Raw genomic sequence first — 12554 nt, forward strand, 5'->3', positions numbered from 1 at the left:
ATGAGATAGATGATAGATGTTGAAATTCTGATAACTGGATGTATGCAGAGAGAAATGTGGCATGTGGTGACAGCTTCACATTCCCCGACACCTGCCCATCCTCCAACACACACATACACACAAAACAGTCCATGAATCCCCTTCTTAGACTGCCATCTAAAGATGGACTATGTGTTATCATGGACCATATTTACACACAGCAATAGTAGCAACTGCCTGGGTTATATCCTTTTCCTGTAAGTACTTTATTCATCTAATTGATCACAACAAAGAGGTGAACCTTTTTCTCTAGCCCTGCCCCTTCATCCTCCACAGGGAGGTCAGAGGTCAGGCTCAGCTACAGGCCAACATGCCTGAAGCTGGAAGAATGCTCAGGTGTTTCACAAATTGCATTTTATTTCATGTTATTTTTCAACATGAAGGCTTTTCTGAAGACCCAACTGTGTCTCTTACACTATCTGTTGGTCGTGGTTCATATTGTCACTGTAATGAATGTGTTTAGTAAAGAAGACTACAAGTCAGGAATGTTTCACAAAAAATCACATTGATCTAACAATGGAAAGTGAATAACTTCCAACATCAGTGTTCCCGTCAATCCACGGCCTCCATTGCAGACAGAAAACTCAATGTACTATCATTTCATCAGATTTATATTTTATCAAACACTATAGAAATGTTTCCTCCAGGTGTTATTTGTCCTCCAATTTTTTATTATATTTGTGGTAAGTTAGCTTTTTACTTATGCATGGAAGTCTGTGAAACATTGCTCCACATTCACAGCGTTTCCAGCCTCCAGCTGTTGACAAACCACTGCCGTTTGGATTTCAATGCTTTGAACTTGTTACTGGAATGTGGAGAGAATTAAAGTTACTCACTTTCGACCTAAAGATTTTACCCAACACTCCGACACAGTGGATCTACTCTGAGCTCTGCTTATGAACCGTAGTAGTCTCGCACATTAAACTCTGGTATCAGTTTGTGCTTCACAGTGTTTTCAAACAGCTGCTGCATATTCTCCATCTTGCATCTTGCTCCATCTACTAGATTGTTTGTTCTGAATGCACCGCTGCATTGGTGTAAGGAGGCAGATGCATGTGAAGTATTGAGAGCAGCGTAGGCAGGGATCTGTAGATGAGCCTGCTCTCTCTCTCTCTCTCTCTCCCCTGCACTCTCCCTCAACCTCTCTCTGGAGAGCTGTATTTTTGGAATCAGCCTATTTCATTCAGTCCTGGTTGAAAATACACAGAGGATCTGCAAGGAACCTCATGTTTACTGGGCTATTACAACACAGTGCAGGGGATAATGTGCTCAGTGGCTCCAGCAGCAGGATGTCTTTGTCTGTACTGCTCAGACAAACTGTGAGAGCTGCGTTGGTTATTTTAGAGCTGATGAGTTTCAGCCCATACGAGAATTAAGCAGGTTTTACTTTAATAACTTCTATAATGGGGATCAAAATGAACAATAGACTTAATGGCAAATAACAGAACACAGAGATAGAATATAATAGGCAGATTGTCTTGGGTTTATTTTAAATTGTACACTTTTAGTTATATTCACTTTTCATGGCTGTTGAGTCAGTGTGTGTTTGCAACACTATCAAACTGAAAAAAGTAACTCTCTGATTCAAGATATTTAGGTGGCCCATTTAAATATAATATTTTGTGTGCTAGTTATGCATAATATTATATCTGTACTTTCTACTTTGTCATTATAGGGTGCAATCAGAACCCTTTGTTTGAGTCAGCGTGCGAATAGTGTATTCCCGGCCTCAAATGACAGATGAAGGAATTCATCACAGGGGCCAAGCATCTGAAATGTATTCTCAACAAGTGGGAAACCAGTTTTTGAATCAAGTGATCTGTTTTCTTCTTTTGTGGTAAGTCTGGGCAGACAAAAACATTCTGCTATTAAAACATGAATAATCACAGTTTGTTTTAAAGATCCCACTTATACTTTGAACTGTGTTGAATTAAAACTTGGCTGTACTGTGTGTCTGCGGCCTCTCACAATTAATTTGCCTCAGGACTCAACTTAAGTGTGAGTGAATTGAGCAACGCCCCATTTAAGGCCAAACTGCTGGTGAAAATCAGTGATGGGAAACTCAACTAAAGTCTGCATAGCGGCAGGAGCCTCAGTGCAACACACATAGGTATTTATTTTTTGAGCTAGACTTTATATTCTATGAGAGCAATCATTGAGATGTTCAAGAATCCAATATTTCATTGTGCTTAATGTGAAATAAGGTTTTGTTGCAAGGCTCTTTTTACAAAATGGTCTTAACTAAATACATAGAAAATACAGATTAATAAGGGCTTATTAAATGAGCTGTGCCAGTGGTAACATAAAGTGATAGAAGAACCGATCTAAGTGATTTGAATTTGTGATTGCGGTGTAATACTGGGTTTGGGTAGCGTTTCATTGCTTCTTTTGGCCAGGGTCTATTGGCTATGCATGGTAGAAACAAGATGTTAATTATGCCAGTTTTTCCACATTAATAAATAAATAAAAGTGATGTCACCTTATCAGCCCTGGCTCTGTCACCAACATAACACAATGTTATGTGCCATGGCTTAATTACCTAAAGTTTGAAGAGACTGTCCTGTATAAGAACTGCAAAAATATGCCTCTGAAGGCTACGAATCCTCATTCTTACTCAGATTTGTGTGTGTAACATACGGTCAGTCAAAAGACACAATAACATAGAGGGGATAGTGACACAGGTGTTGGTGGAAAGAGGATAATGAGTTACTTTTACTGTGAATCCATGTTGTTGTAATTCCCACTGATGGACAACAGAGGGTGATACAAGTTGTATTTACAAAAAAACACCTTTGGTGATTTGATCATTTATAAAAGAGCACATCCATCCATCAATCCGAAGTCAAATGGATACAATAGTGTGGTTGAACAATCAAATACATTTTACATGTTCAGTATACAAAAAAACTGCCAGTGAATGTGCAGTCCATTGCAATATACAATTATTTTATACAGTAAAACTTCATAAAAGCATAGTTTTTAATCATTCAGAGTGTTACTTATTTTGGTGGTGACAAGAAAAGGATAATCCTTCTCAAGTTAACCACAGCACTACATTGGCTCTTTTGAATTCATTTTGAACCCTAGGATGATGATGTGTGTGAGTTGAGCCTCCAAACCATCGTGTAACAAGCCCCCTATCTGACTATGTACTAGCCATACTAGCCAGATACTCAGACTGAATTGCCATTTTGTTTTCACTGCACTGTTCAAAATGTAAGTGGTGATTAGAATCCCTGCATTAGGTCTCAATTAAGATTAAAATCCATTTAACATATAATTGTGTTCACCAGGTTAGTATTTTTTTTTATATAATTCTACTAAAAAAACATCCTGACTACGTTTTCATTACAAAACAGATTTTAAAGTAATGTAGATTTTTTTTGTCTTAGGATGATCCAACCAACCTTTTCATTAAACCCCAAAAGGACTTTTAATAAATACATTATTTGTGTGCTATAAAACCGGCTGACAATGTTGACGTAATATCTCACGAGATGCATCTCTTTCTAAATTTGAATGCTGTTCCCTGAAGGCTGACATATATTTGGGGACACATTCATACCTCTATGTTTCTACACTGAATAGGGCCTACACCCTTTCCATTAAGTAGGACAACATATGAATTGATCACTGGGATCCAACACAGGAAACTGGTTTTATCCTTCCTCTAGGGATAATATTTATTGTCTTTCCAATAGGCAATTCATTTAAGATGGTCAATGGACAATATTGTTTATGGACCAAACAGATTTTACTCTGATGGAAAAAATCACAGGGGGACTAGTAGAGAATACTGCCTCGAGTGATCAATGATGACTCCATATTACATATCTCTAGTGTGTTATGGCTCTGCAGTATAATGCTTTTATAATGGGTGTGAGTACTGTTTTTTTGTGTCTTCGCCTTTTTGAGAATTAACTACGGGTATATCCATCATGTTTTGCATCAGGTCATTTATTTAAAATGCTTACTTACATGCATTAGATTAAAAACAACAACAACAACAAAACAAAACTATTCATGCAGCGTGCACGTCCTTATGGTCGAGGTTACAGTGGTGCACCTACCTGTCCCGTACGCTTTGGCCACCAGCCATGTGAGGCTGCAACAGATTTTGGCTCGGGAGAAGTCATAGTGCTCGAAAGACTTTATCGATGGAGCAACGAAGGTCTTCTTAACATCCCTGACGTCTTGAACTTCACCCATACTTCCTCCCTGGATTGTTTTCTTTGAAACCCTAAGAAGAAACACAACACGAAAACATCCCACCACTCCGGGATTTCTTAGAAAAAACAATGAACGGCTGTGAATGATGAGTGGCAGTGTCTTTCCGAAGACAATTGACGAGTCCTTTCAGTCATACAATGCTAGATTGGCTGCGTGTTTGGTCGTCTTATTCAGTCTCTTGGACACAATGAGTCGCTAGTCATCCACACTGCTGTCTATCAGTGGGACGGGGCTTCGTCAGACCAAGCTGGGAAGGTATCCTTGGATTTCAGAGGAAAAAACTGCTCTTCAGAGGAAATGGAAACTGAAATATTTCCATTATTTGCGTTTCTTTGGAAGCAGGCAGCTTCTCCCTTTCATGTCCATTTATTCTTGGATTGGTAACCTATGTGTTTGGCTTGCCATCCTTCGCTGCCGCGGTAGGATTTTTTTTCCTGCCGCACTGTGGCTCTCCAAGCCTAGCACCTTTGTTGCGCAATGCGCATGCGCCGAAGGTACCTTCCAAACTGTCGGGAATATTAACACTTTTGTTTAGGGTATGTTGTTTTGGCCCTGTAGTGTATGGTATATTCCTACAATAAGTAAAAGGGGTACATTGTTGAGGACTGTACCCTATATATGTGATATATTTACCCCAAGACGGCACGCTGATTCAAATCTCGACATTTAATATCCTTACATCCCATGACTAAAAAGGCTTGGAGCTAATGTGTGAGTTTCCGACGAGCATTTGAATGCCGCATGGAAAGAGGACAGTGTGCATAAGTACGATTTGCGAGAAGACCAAAAAAAAGCTGAAGATTTTTTTTTTATATAATATCCACGTGTTTTCAATTTGACAGACAGACAGCGTTTTTAATTTCCCGTTCACTGCGTCGCAGTCTACTTATTACAGCAGTTTTATTAACATTACCTTGTAGACATCCCGCTTCATTTCTAAAGCCACACCCACAATGTAAAACACGCCCTTAAAGAGGACTTATATAAAGCTAAAATGTTTAGTATATATATATTTTTTCCCCGATTGAATCAAAACACGTAAAGAAGACGGTCTGTTATAAAGGACCCTAACGACCGACAGAAGGTTTAGAGCACTGTGAACCACATTTCCCAAAGTGCAACACAACAATACGTCATAAGTGTGCGTCGGAGATTGTTTTGAACCGCTGGAAGACAACGCGTTGGACGCAGGTATGTGTAACGTTAATGCTCATCATTTATATGAATCGCTCAGTTGGAATACTTTACGGCATGTCGTGACGTGGTACAAGCTCCAATCAGCGTTCTCACTATTTTCAGAAGTTGTTGTTTCTATCAAAACTATGACCTGGACTTCCTTGACACGAGCTTAATGTTTACATCTGTTTCTCTGATGTTCACAGGTTCACAATCAAAAATGTTTATGCCAAGAGCCCTGAAAGTTAAGAGAGCTGCCCAGGTCTCAGGACAAACTTTGAATAAGAAAATCAAGTTAGGCGAGGGGGAGAGGAAAGTTCAAGGCGGTTCAGCAACACCTGTTCAGGAGGAGGACACATATGAGGACACCAAACCACAGGATGAGGCAACACAGGCAGATGGAGACTCTGCAGGTTTGACTGAGAGCTCAGCGCAAGATGATGGACATAAGTGTGACTCAAATGACTCTGAGGAGGAAGAGGAGGAGGAGGAGGAACCTGTCAAATCATTCAAGAAGAGCCAGAGATGGCCAGAACCAGGAGAGCCTGTCTGTGTAATGTGCGCTCGCTATGGGGAGTACATTTGTGACAGCACTGACAATGATGTTTGCAGTCTTGAGTGCAAAGCCAAACATTTGGCCCAAATGGGGATGGGGATTGGTGCAGATGTGTTTACCAGGAAGGACAAAAATGGAGATGAAAGGACTCAACCTCAGCAGCCAGCCGTTGACACCGGTGGAGCGGGTGAAAGGGAGGCATGCTATTCCTACACCGAGGATCTGTTCATATCAGGCTTAACAGATGAGCAGGTCCAGAGGATTAAACAGGAGCTGGGCATTGACACCCAGGGGGGAGATGTCAGGAGACCCATCATTGAGTTTGAACACTGTGGCTTCCCTGCCACGCTTGGTGGAAACCTGAAAAAGGCCGGCTATAAGGCGCCGACTCCGGTCCAGATGCAGATGGTCCCTGTTGGTCTCAGCGGCAGGGATGTGATTGTCAGCGCTGACACGGGCTCAGGGAAGACTGTAGCCTTCCTGCTGCCAGTGGTAGTGAGGGCAATGGAGGTACAGTGACACAACTAACATCAGATTCTTTGTTTATATTCACTCCATGAAACTGCCTAGTTAAACACTGCCGTATTTCTGCTTTGTAATTTATAGGAAACTTTTATAGAAACTTTAATGTATAAGGAAATTGTATCTAGAGGAAAAAATGTAGCCACCTGCATGACACAAGCCCACATTAAAAAAACAACAACATATCTGTTGATTATAAAGGTAAATGGCATGTGTGATCCAACATATAAGGTGAAGTATATCTTGGCCATCACATAACCATAGGCCAACTTAAAACAAAAACAAATGGTTACAATCTAGCAGCTAAGTTGATTTTTTTAGCCATGAGAATAAATTGATCACTTATGCATACTGATGCTGGGTGGAGTGTATACATTTGCACACCATCACCGTGATTGAGGTGGACAGTGTAAATAAGAGAAGATCTACTGTTTCTGTCTTGATCAATTTGAAGTCTCAGCTCTGAATTATTCATTAATAGAGACATTTTATCTGTGGCCATTTTTTGAAACGGAGAGTTTACTTATGTTAATGAAATGTAAAATGATTATCTAAACCCAAGTAAACTTTTCAAAACATCCGTTGGAACAGATGTGCTAGCTATCTAGCAAACCAAGCAAACAGTAAATCCAAGCAAACAAAACCTTTTTTCTTCCTGATGTTTTGTTAACTTACAGAAGTATAACATTGGATTTTTAAAAAGGAACCTACAAAGTCTATTGAATTTTCATTGTCATTATTATGCAGGGGGAATGTTTAGTAGGTGGGTTGAGACTGATTTTGTAGACACACCAACTAAGAGAGGAGCTGTCCAGCAGCTGGCCATGATCTTGCAGTGCCGAGCATAGATACTAAATAATTAATTTATTTTAAAAGAAACAACTTGTTATCACAATAATAAATTATTAGTAGTATTTAACGATTCACAAAACCTCTCTCGTATGGAGTCTATAACACTTGCTACATAGCTTAAGGATTTGGGGATTGCATGTCGTAAGATGCTGTACATTTTTCTTTTATTCTTTTAGAAACCAGCAAGCAGTGTAAGTGGCCCTGTGGCTCTCATCCTGACCCCCACCAGGGAGCTGGCCATTCAGATAGAGAGACAGGCCAAGGAGGTGGTGATGGGCATCCCAAACATGAGGACTGCGCTGCTGGTGGGCGGCATGCCACTTCCCCAACAACTCCACCGCCTCAAAAGCAGCATCAAAGTACAGTATATGATTTTACAGTAATTTCCTCCTCCCACAATCCATTTTTTTTCTTCAACTTTCCACATTCCAAATGTTCTTCTATTTATCCCCTTTAAGATTATCATAGCCACCCCTGGGCGACTCATTGAGATCCTGAAGCAGAAGGCAGTGCAGCTGGACGAAGTGAAGATTGTGGTGGTTGACGAGGTAATACATGACAAACTTTGTACACGTCCCATTTACTCAGGTTTCCAACATTGAACCAACTTTAAAGGTGCTATGTTCAAAAAACATGGGATGGCTGAGCTGCAGCTAACAATGCTAGCATTTATATCAGCTATTTAAAGTTATCTGCATCCAAGAATCAATACTTAACATTCTTTAGAAAACCTTCACTTGTCATGATACAGGAGCAGTTTTGAAATGATATTCACAATGATTTAAATTTGACATTATGATGAGCAAACAATGAAGATTTTGATGAAAACTAATTTGACTTAAGTCCCGTTATATCCCAAAACATGCTGTAAAAGTTTCATCAACAACATGATAAAAGTTTTCCAAGTGTTCAGTTATATGCTTTTAAGTCTGCAGAAATTATAACATTTTGAAATGGAGAAAGTCCTGGAGCCACATGTCTTTGTGATGTGTCCTGTAGGTCGACACTATGTTGAAGATGGGCTTCCAGCAGCAGGTGCTGGAGGTTTTGGAACAAGTCCCAGAAGAACACCAAACTCTCCTGGTGTCGGCCACCATCCCAACAGGGACGGAGGAGCTGGCGGCCCGACTGGTTCGTGACCCTGTCCGTATCGCTATTGGAGAGAAGAACCAGCCCTGTGCCAACGTGAGGCAGATCTTGCTGTGGTTAGAGGAACCCTCCAAGAAGAAGAAGCTGTTTGAGATTCTCAACGTAGGTTATAGACTTGAGGTTGTGATTTTTTTTTTTTTTTTTTTTTTTTTTTTTTTTTTTTTTTTTTTTTAAAACAGTCTCCTTTTTGTCAGCCAGTCTGGTTCTCACTTAAAGTCTCAAAACATTTTGGTTGGAGTATCACTTGAAGCTTACTTTCACTGCCAACATAGGCTTTATTTGAAAGGTCAGCAGTTTTCTTTGTTCTTGTGTAAAGAAAAGATTCATTGTCCTATGGGGAGCCAGAACGTGCTTTGGTGGGCAAAAGAAACACAGAAAGTGGGTAATTATGTAAGTTTTAGTTTGTGGTTATTCAGTCTGGATACACATTGGCACCCGCTTGGTATTTCATTAACTGGCTCTGTAAAGTTGGTAATTCCTCAGGCTCCAAGGGCCAGTCTTCCCACTACACCATATTTAGACAGCCATTTCTGCAGCCCTGGCCATTATCTGGAGGAAATGGGTGGGCCTGAGCCATGGCCCCACTCCAGGAATCGCAGCAGTGGCTTGGACCATTTATAGAGGGCCAGACAGGAAGGGTCTGCTATAGTTAAGTCAGTGAAGAAGTGCTGTTAGACCATTGTCTGAGGTACGGGAGCTACTTCTCTGTGTAGCTGGGGTAGCTGTCATGGCGATTTCTTTTTTTTTTAAAGCAATGTTATTTATGAGTGCTGTTATTTAAGTATAGGACTAGGAGTATAAGTATAGGAGTATAAGGCTACTGTCCCTGAACAGGGTAAAAAGGCGGATCTTGCAGGAGTACTGTGGAATTGGAGGGTTATTATACTGTGAATTAGATGGGATTGCCCAGGAAAACCAAACCCTGGAGGTGGACATGGCTCAGAAATTACTCATATCATGTGCTGCAGCTCTTACATTTGGGTATATGAAGACTTGCTCAAACCACAGTCAGAAAATCATAGCATACTCATAAATTGGTGTTGAAGCAGTGACCTAGAGCTGAGAGAAACACTTTATTAGTCAATGTGGGAAATACATATTTGAAAAAGGGTACGATGCAAACAGCCTACTTTTAAGTACATGTGTTTAGGCTGTGTAAAGCTGTTCCTCCCTTGTCCAGGTATGAATGGAAAGATATAAATTGGGACCAGATTGATAATAGGAAAGGTTGTCACTTATCTGTTACAGGTTGTCAAGCTTGAACTTGTTTTGGTTGCAGCAAACCCAAAATATAGTAAATTGGGTGAATGTGATATTTTTGGGCATGTCAAGTGTGTGTTGGTGGCTGGAGAGTAGAGACTGCCATCTGCTGGAGGATTCTGACCTTTTGAACCTGTCCAAAATTTAAAAAAGCCACCTTTTGGTAAAGTATCATACAAGCTGTGTTCCGAAACGCAATCTTTTTTTTTTTTTTTTTAACTTTTAAAACATACTTCAACTGTCCTTACAAAGTACATACTCTTGAATGCAGTATGCATTCTACTGGGATATTCTACTTCATTATAATGTGGGTCAGAATAGCCAGAAAAGCATGCTGTCTTGCATACGGCAAAATGCGACCGGTTGTGTGTCCTGTTGTAGAATATCCTGGTATTTCTTGCATACTGCATTTTATGTTCTATGTATTGGGACGTACTAAATATTTTTCTGGCATACTAAATAGTATCGGTGTTGAAAGGCACAGACAAAAAAATATATATATATATATATTTTTTTTTAACCATTCTTTGCAGCCTGATAAGCAAGTTATAAGTGAAAAACTCAGTCAATATACATGGGGATCTATCTATCTATCTATCTATCTATCTATCTATATATATATATATATATTTATATAGCTAGATGAGCTCCCCATGTATATTGAGCTAGATGAGCTCCCCATGTATATTGACTTTGAGTTTTTTTTATATATATATATATATATATATATATATATATATATATATATATAGTTACTGAAATATCTGAATGTGAAAATATAGATCTGTGTAAATTGTAAGAATTAAAATCTAACACCGCTCCTTTGTTCTCCCTTGCTGCTTTGCAGGACAGTAAGCTATACCAGCCTCCAGTGGTGGTTTTTGTAGACTGTAAACTGGGGGCTGATCTACTGTGCGAGGCGGTTGCCAAGGTGACAGGCCTTAATACTGTGGCAATCCACTCTGACAAGACCCAGCGGGAACGCAACCGCATCCTCAGGGTGAGACCAGTGGCAGCTCGAACACTGTCAAGTGGATATATAGAAGTTCTTCTGTGTTTGGCGTCCAAGAGTGTTGCTCCTCAACAACTGTTAGCTGGAGACCATAGACACCAAGAGCTCCAGTGCATTTACTGTATGTTCTATATCTTATAGTTCTAACAAATCATTTAAGCTATTTATACTCCCCGGTACACTGAGAAAATATTCAACTTGTTGTCATTTTTGTATGGCTGCTGCATTACATCAGATGGAAGATATACAAGGTGTTATTTGCATAATTATATGCATATTTTGCTGTGATTAAATGTAAGTTTGGTATCTTTGGAAACTTTTTGAGCTCAACCATAATGTACAATGAATTTATGTGGTGTTATTGTTTACAAAGATAGAACAACCATCAGACAAAGCAAAGTTTATAATTACATTTTTACCTTCCTGCAGCATACATATTTTCTCCAGAAATTAAGTCCTTACCATGCTAATGTTTATTTCACATTGGTTGGTGAAAATGAAGTAACTCAAAACATTTGTGGTCTGTATTTTGACAATCCTTAACATGTCTGACAGTGTAATATTGGCTGTGTGTCATCCTCAGGGTCTTCTGGATGGAGACTTTGAAGTGGTAATCAGTACAGGTGTGCTGGGCAGAGGATTGGACCTAGTAAACGTCAGATTGGTGGTTAACTTTGACATGCCAAACGCAATGGATGAGTATGTCCATCAGGTTGGTAATAATACATCGGAGTAGAAAAGTGGTAAAGTGATAGAGTGGTGAACTTTAACTTCAGAGTGTGTGTGTGATTTTATTTTGTTTGTTAATTAAAGCAACCTATGACAACATCCCTCATCTCTTCCCATCCAGATTGGCAGGGCAGGTCGACTGGGACACAGAGGAACAGCCATCACCTTTCTCAACAACAACAACAAACGTATCTTCCTAGAGGTGGTGAAGCGGGTTAAACCCACAGGGTCCATCTTGCCACCTCAGCTCCTCAATTCACCCCACCTCCATGAGCAGCAGAGGAGGGAAAAACAAAAGGCCAAGCTAGAGTCTAATGACACGCTGGTCACTAAGAACAACCTCTTAGACATCATAAAGAAACACGACCGTCGGAAGAAATAGTCTGTACTACCGATCATTCCTGCAATGGTGTTGTTTATTTATTTGGTAAATGCTGAATGTTTGTTTAGTTTACAGTTTATTGAAAAAAGTAAATGTGAATTTGACATATCTCAATAAATGGCTTAATGTCCGAAATGTTTCAAATAGAAGAAGTATCTTTTAATCAACAGACTTCAACACAGTTCAGATAAAGTCTTTCCTGCCACTGTAGTGGTGAACTTATGTTGTCTTTATTGTAAATAAAATGAGGTCCAGTAAAAAAACAAATTAAAAACAAACTGCTTTTAAATGTATTTGTTATTGATCCATGTCAAGCATAATATTGAGACTGCAAATGTGAATCCATTCCAGCTCAGAACGGTCTCTAGCTGATGGTACAAGAGTGTTAATGTTTCCAACCAAAACTATTATTTAAAAGTAAAAGTTTATTCCTGACAAGTATAAATAATTTCTGGAGCTTTTTCAACCGTAACTTCCTCAGCAGGCAGAGTTTGAGATATTTTCGTTTAAACTATGGAGTGTACGTCACTATTTTAAACAGTAGAATGCTATTTTTAGAAAAACATGAGCACAATGTTTCCACTGAGAAACAACTGTACAGCCAGCTACAGTTTATTGTCCATACGCGACATTACAATATCATTGGT

The 12554-nt window shown here is 39.5% G+C and overlaps 2 protein-coding genes across 2 annotated transcripts in view; one reads left to right on the forward strand and one right to left on the reverse strand.

Annotated features, from left to right (window-relative positions):
* The window catches only part of camsap2a (calmodulin regulated spectrin-associated protein family, member 2a), a 46789-nt gene extending 42108 nt beyond the window's left edge, over nucleotides 1-4681 (reverse strand). The window contains 1 exon segment of the mRNA XM_054602969.1: nucleotides 4110-4681. Within this exon segment, the coding sequence (XP_054458944.1) occupies nucleotides 4110-4248 (139 nt within the window). The 5' untranslated portion in view covers nucleotides 4249-4681.
* A 121-nt stretch (nucleotides 4682-4802) lies between these two features.
* On the forward strand, nucleotides 4803-12204 carry ddx59 (DEAD (Asp-Glu-Ala-Asp) box polypeptide 59). Its single transcript, XM_054602779.1, has 8 exons — nucleotides 4803-5460; nucleotides 5652-6511; nucleotides 7552-7734; nucleotides 7834-7923; nucleotides 8375-8626; nucleotides 10632-10784; nucleotides 11380-11508; nucleotides 11647-12204. The coding sequence occupies exons 2-8, from the start codon at nucleotides 5666-5668 to the stop codon at nucleotides 11905-11907; spliced, it is 1914 nt and encodes a 637-aa protein (XP_054458754.1). The 5' UTR covers nucleotides 4803-5460; nucleotides 5652-5665; the 3' UTR covers nucleotides 11908-12204.
* The last annotated feature ends 350 nt before the right edge of the window (nucleotides 12205-12554 follow it).

This window comes from Anoplopoma fimbria, chromosome 8 (genome assembly GCF_027596085.1).
Source record: "Anoplopoma fimbria isolate UVic2021 breed Golden Eagle Sablefish chromosome 8, Afim_UVic_2022, whole genome shotgun sequence".
NCBI lineage: Eukaryota > Metazoa > Chordata > Actinopteri > Perciformes > Anoplopomatidae > Anoplopoma > Anoplopoma fimbria.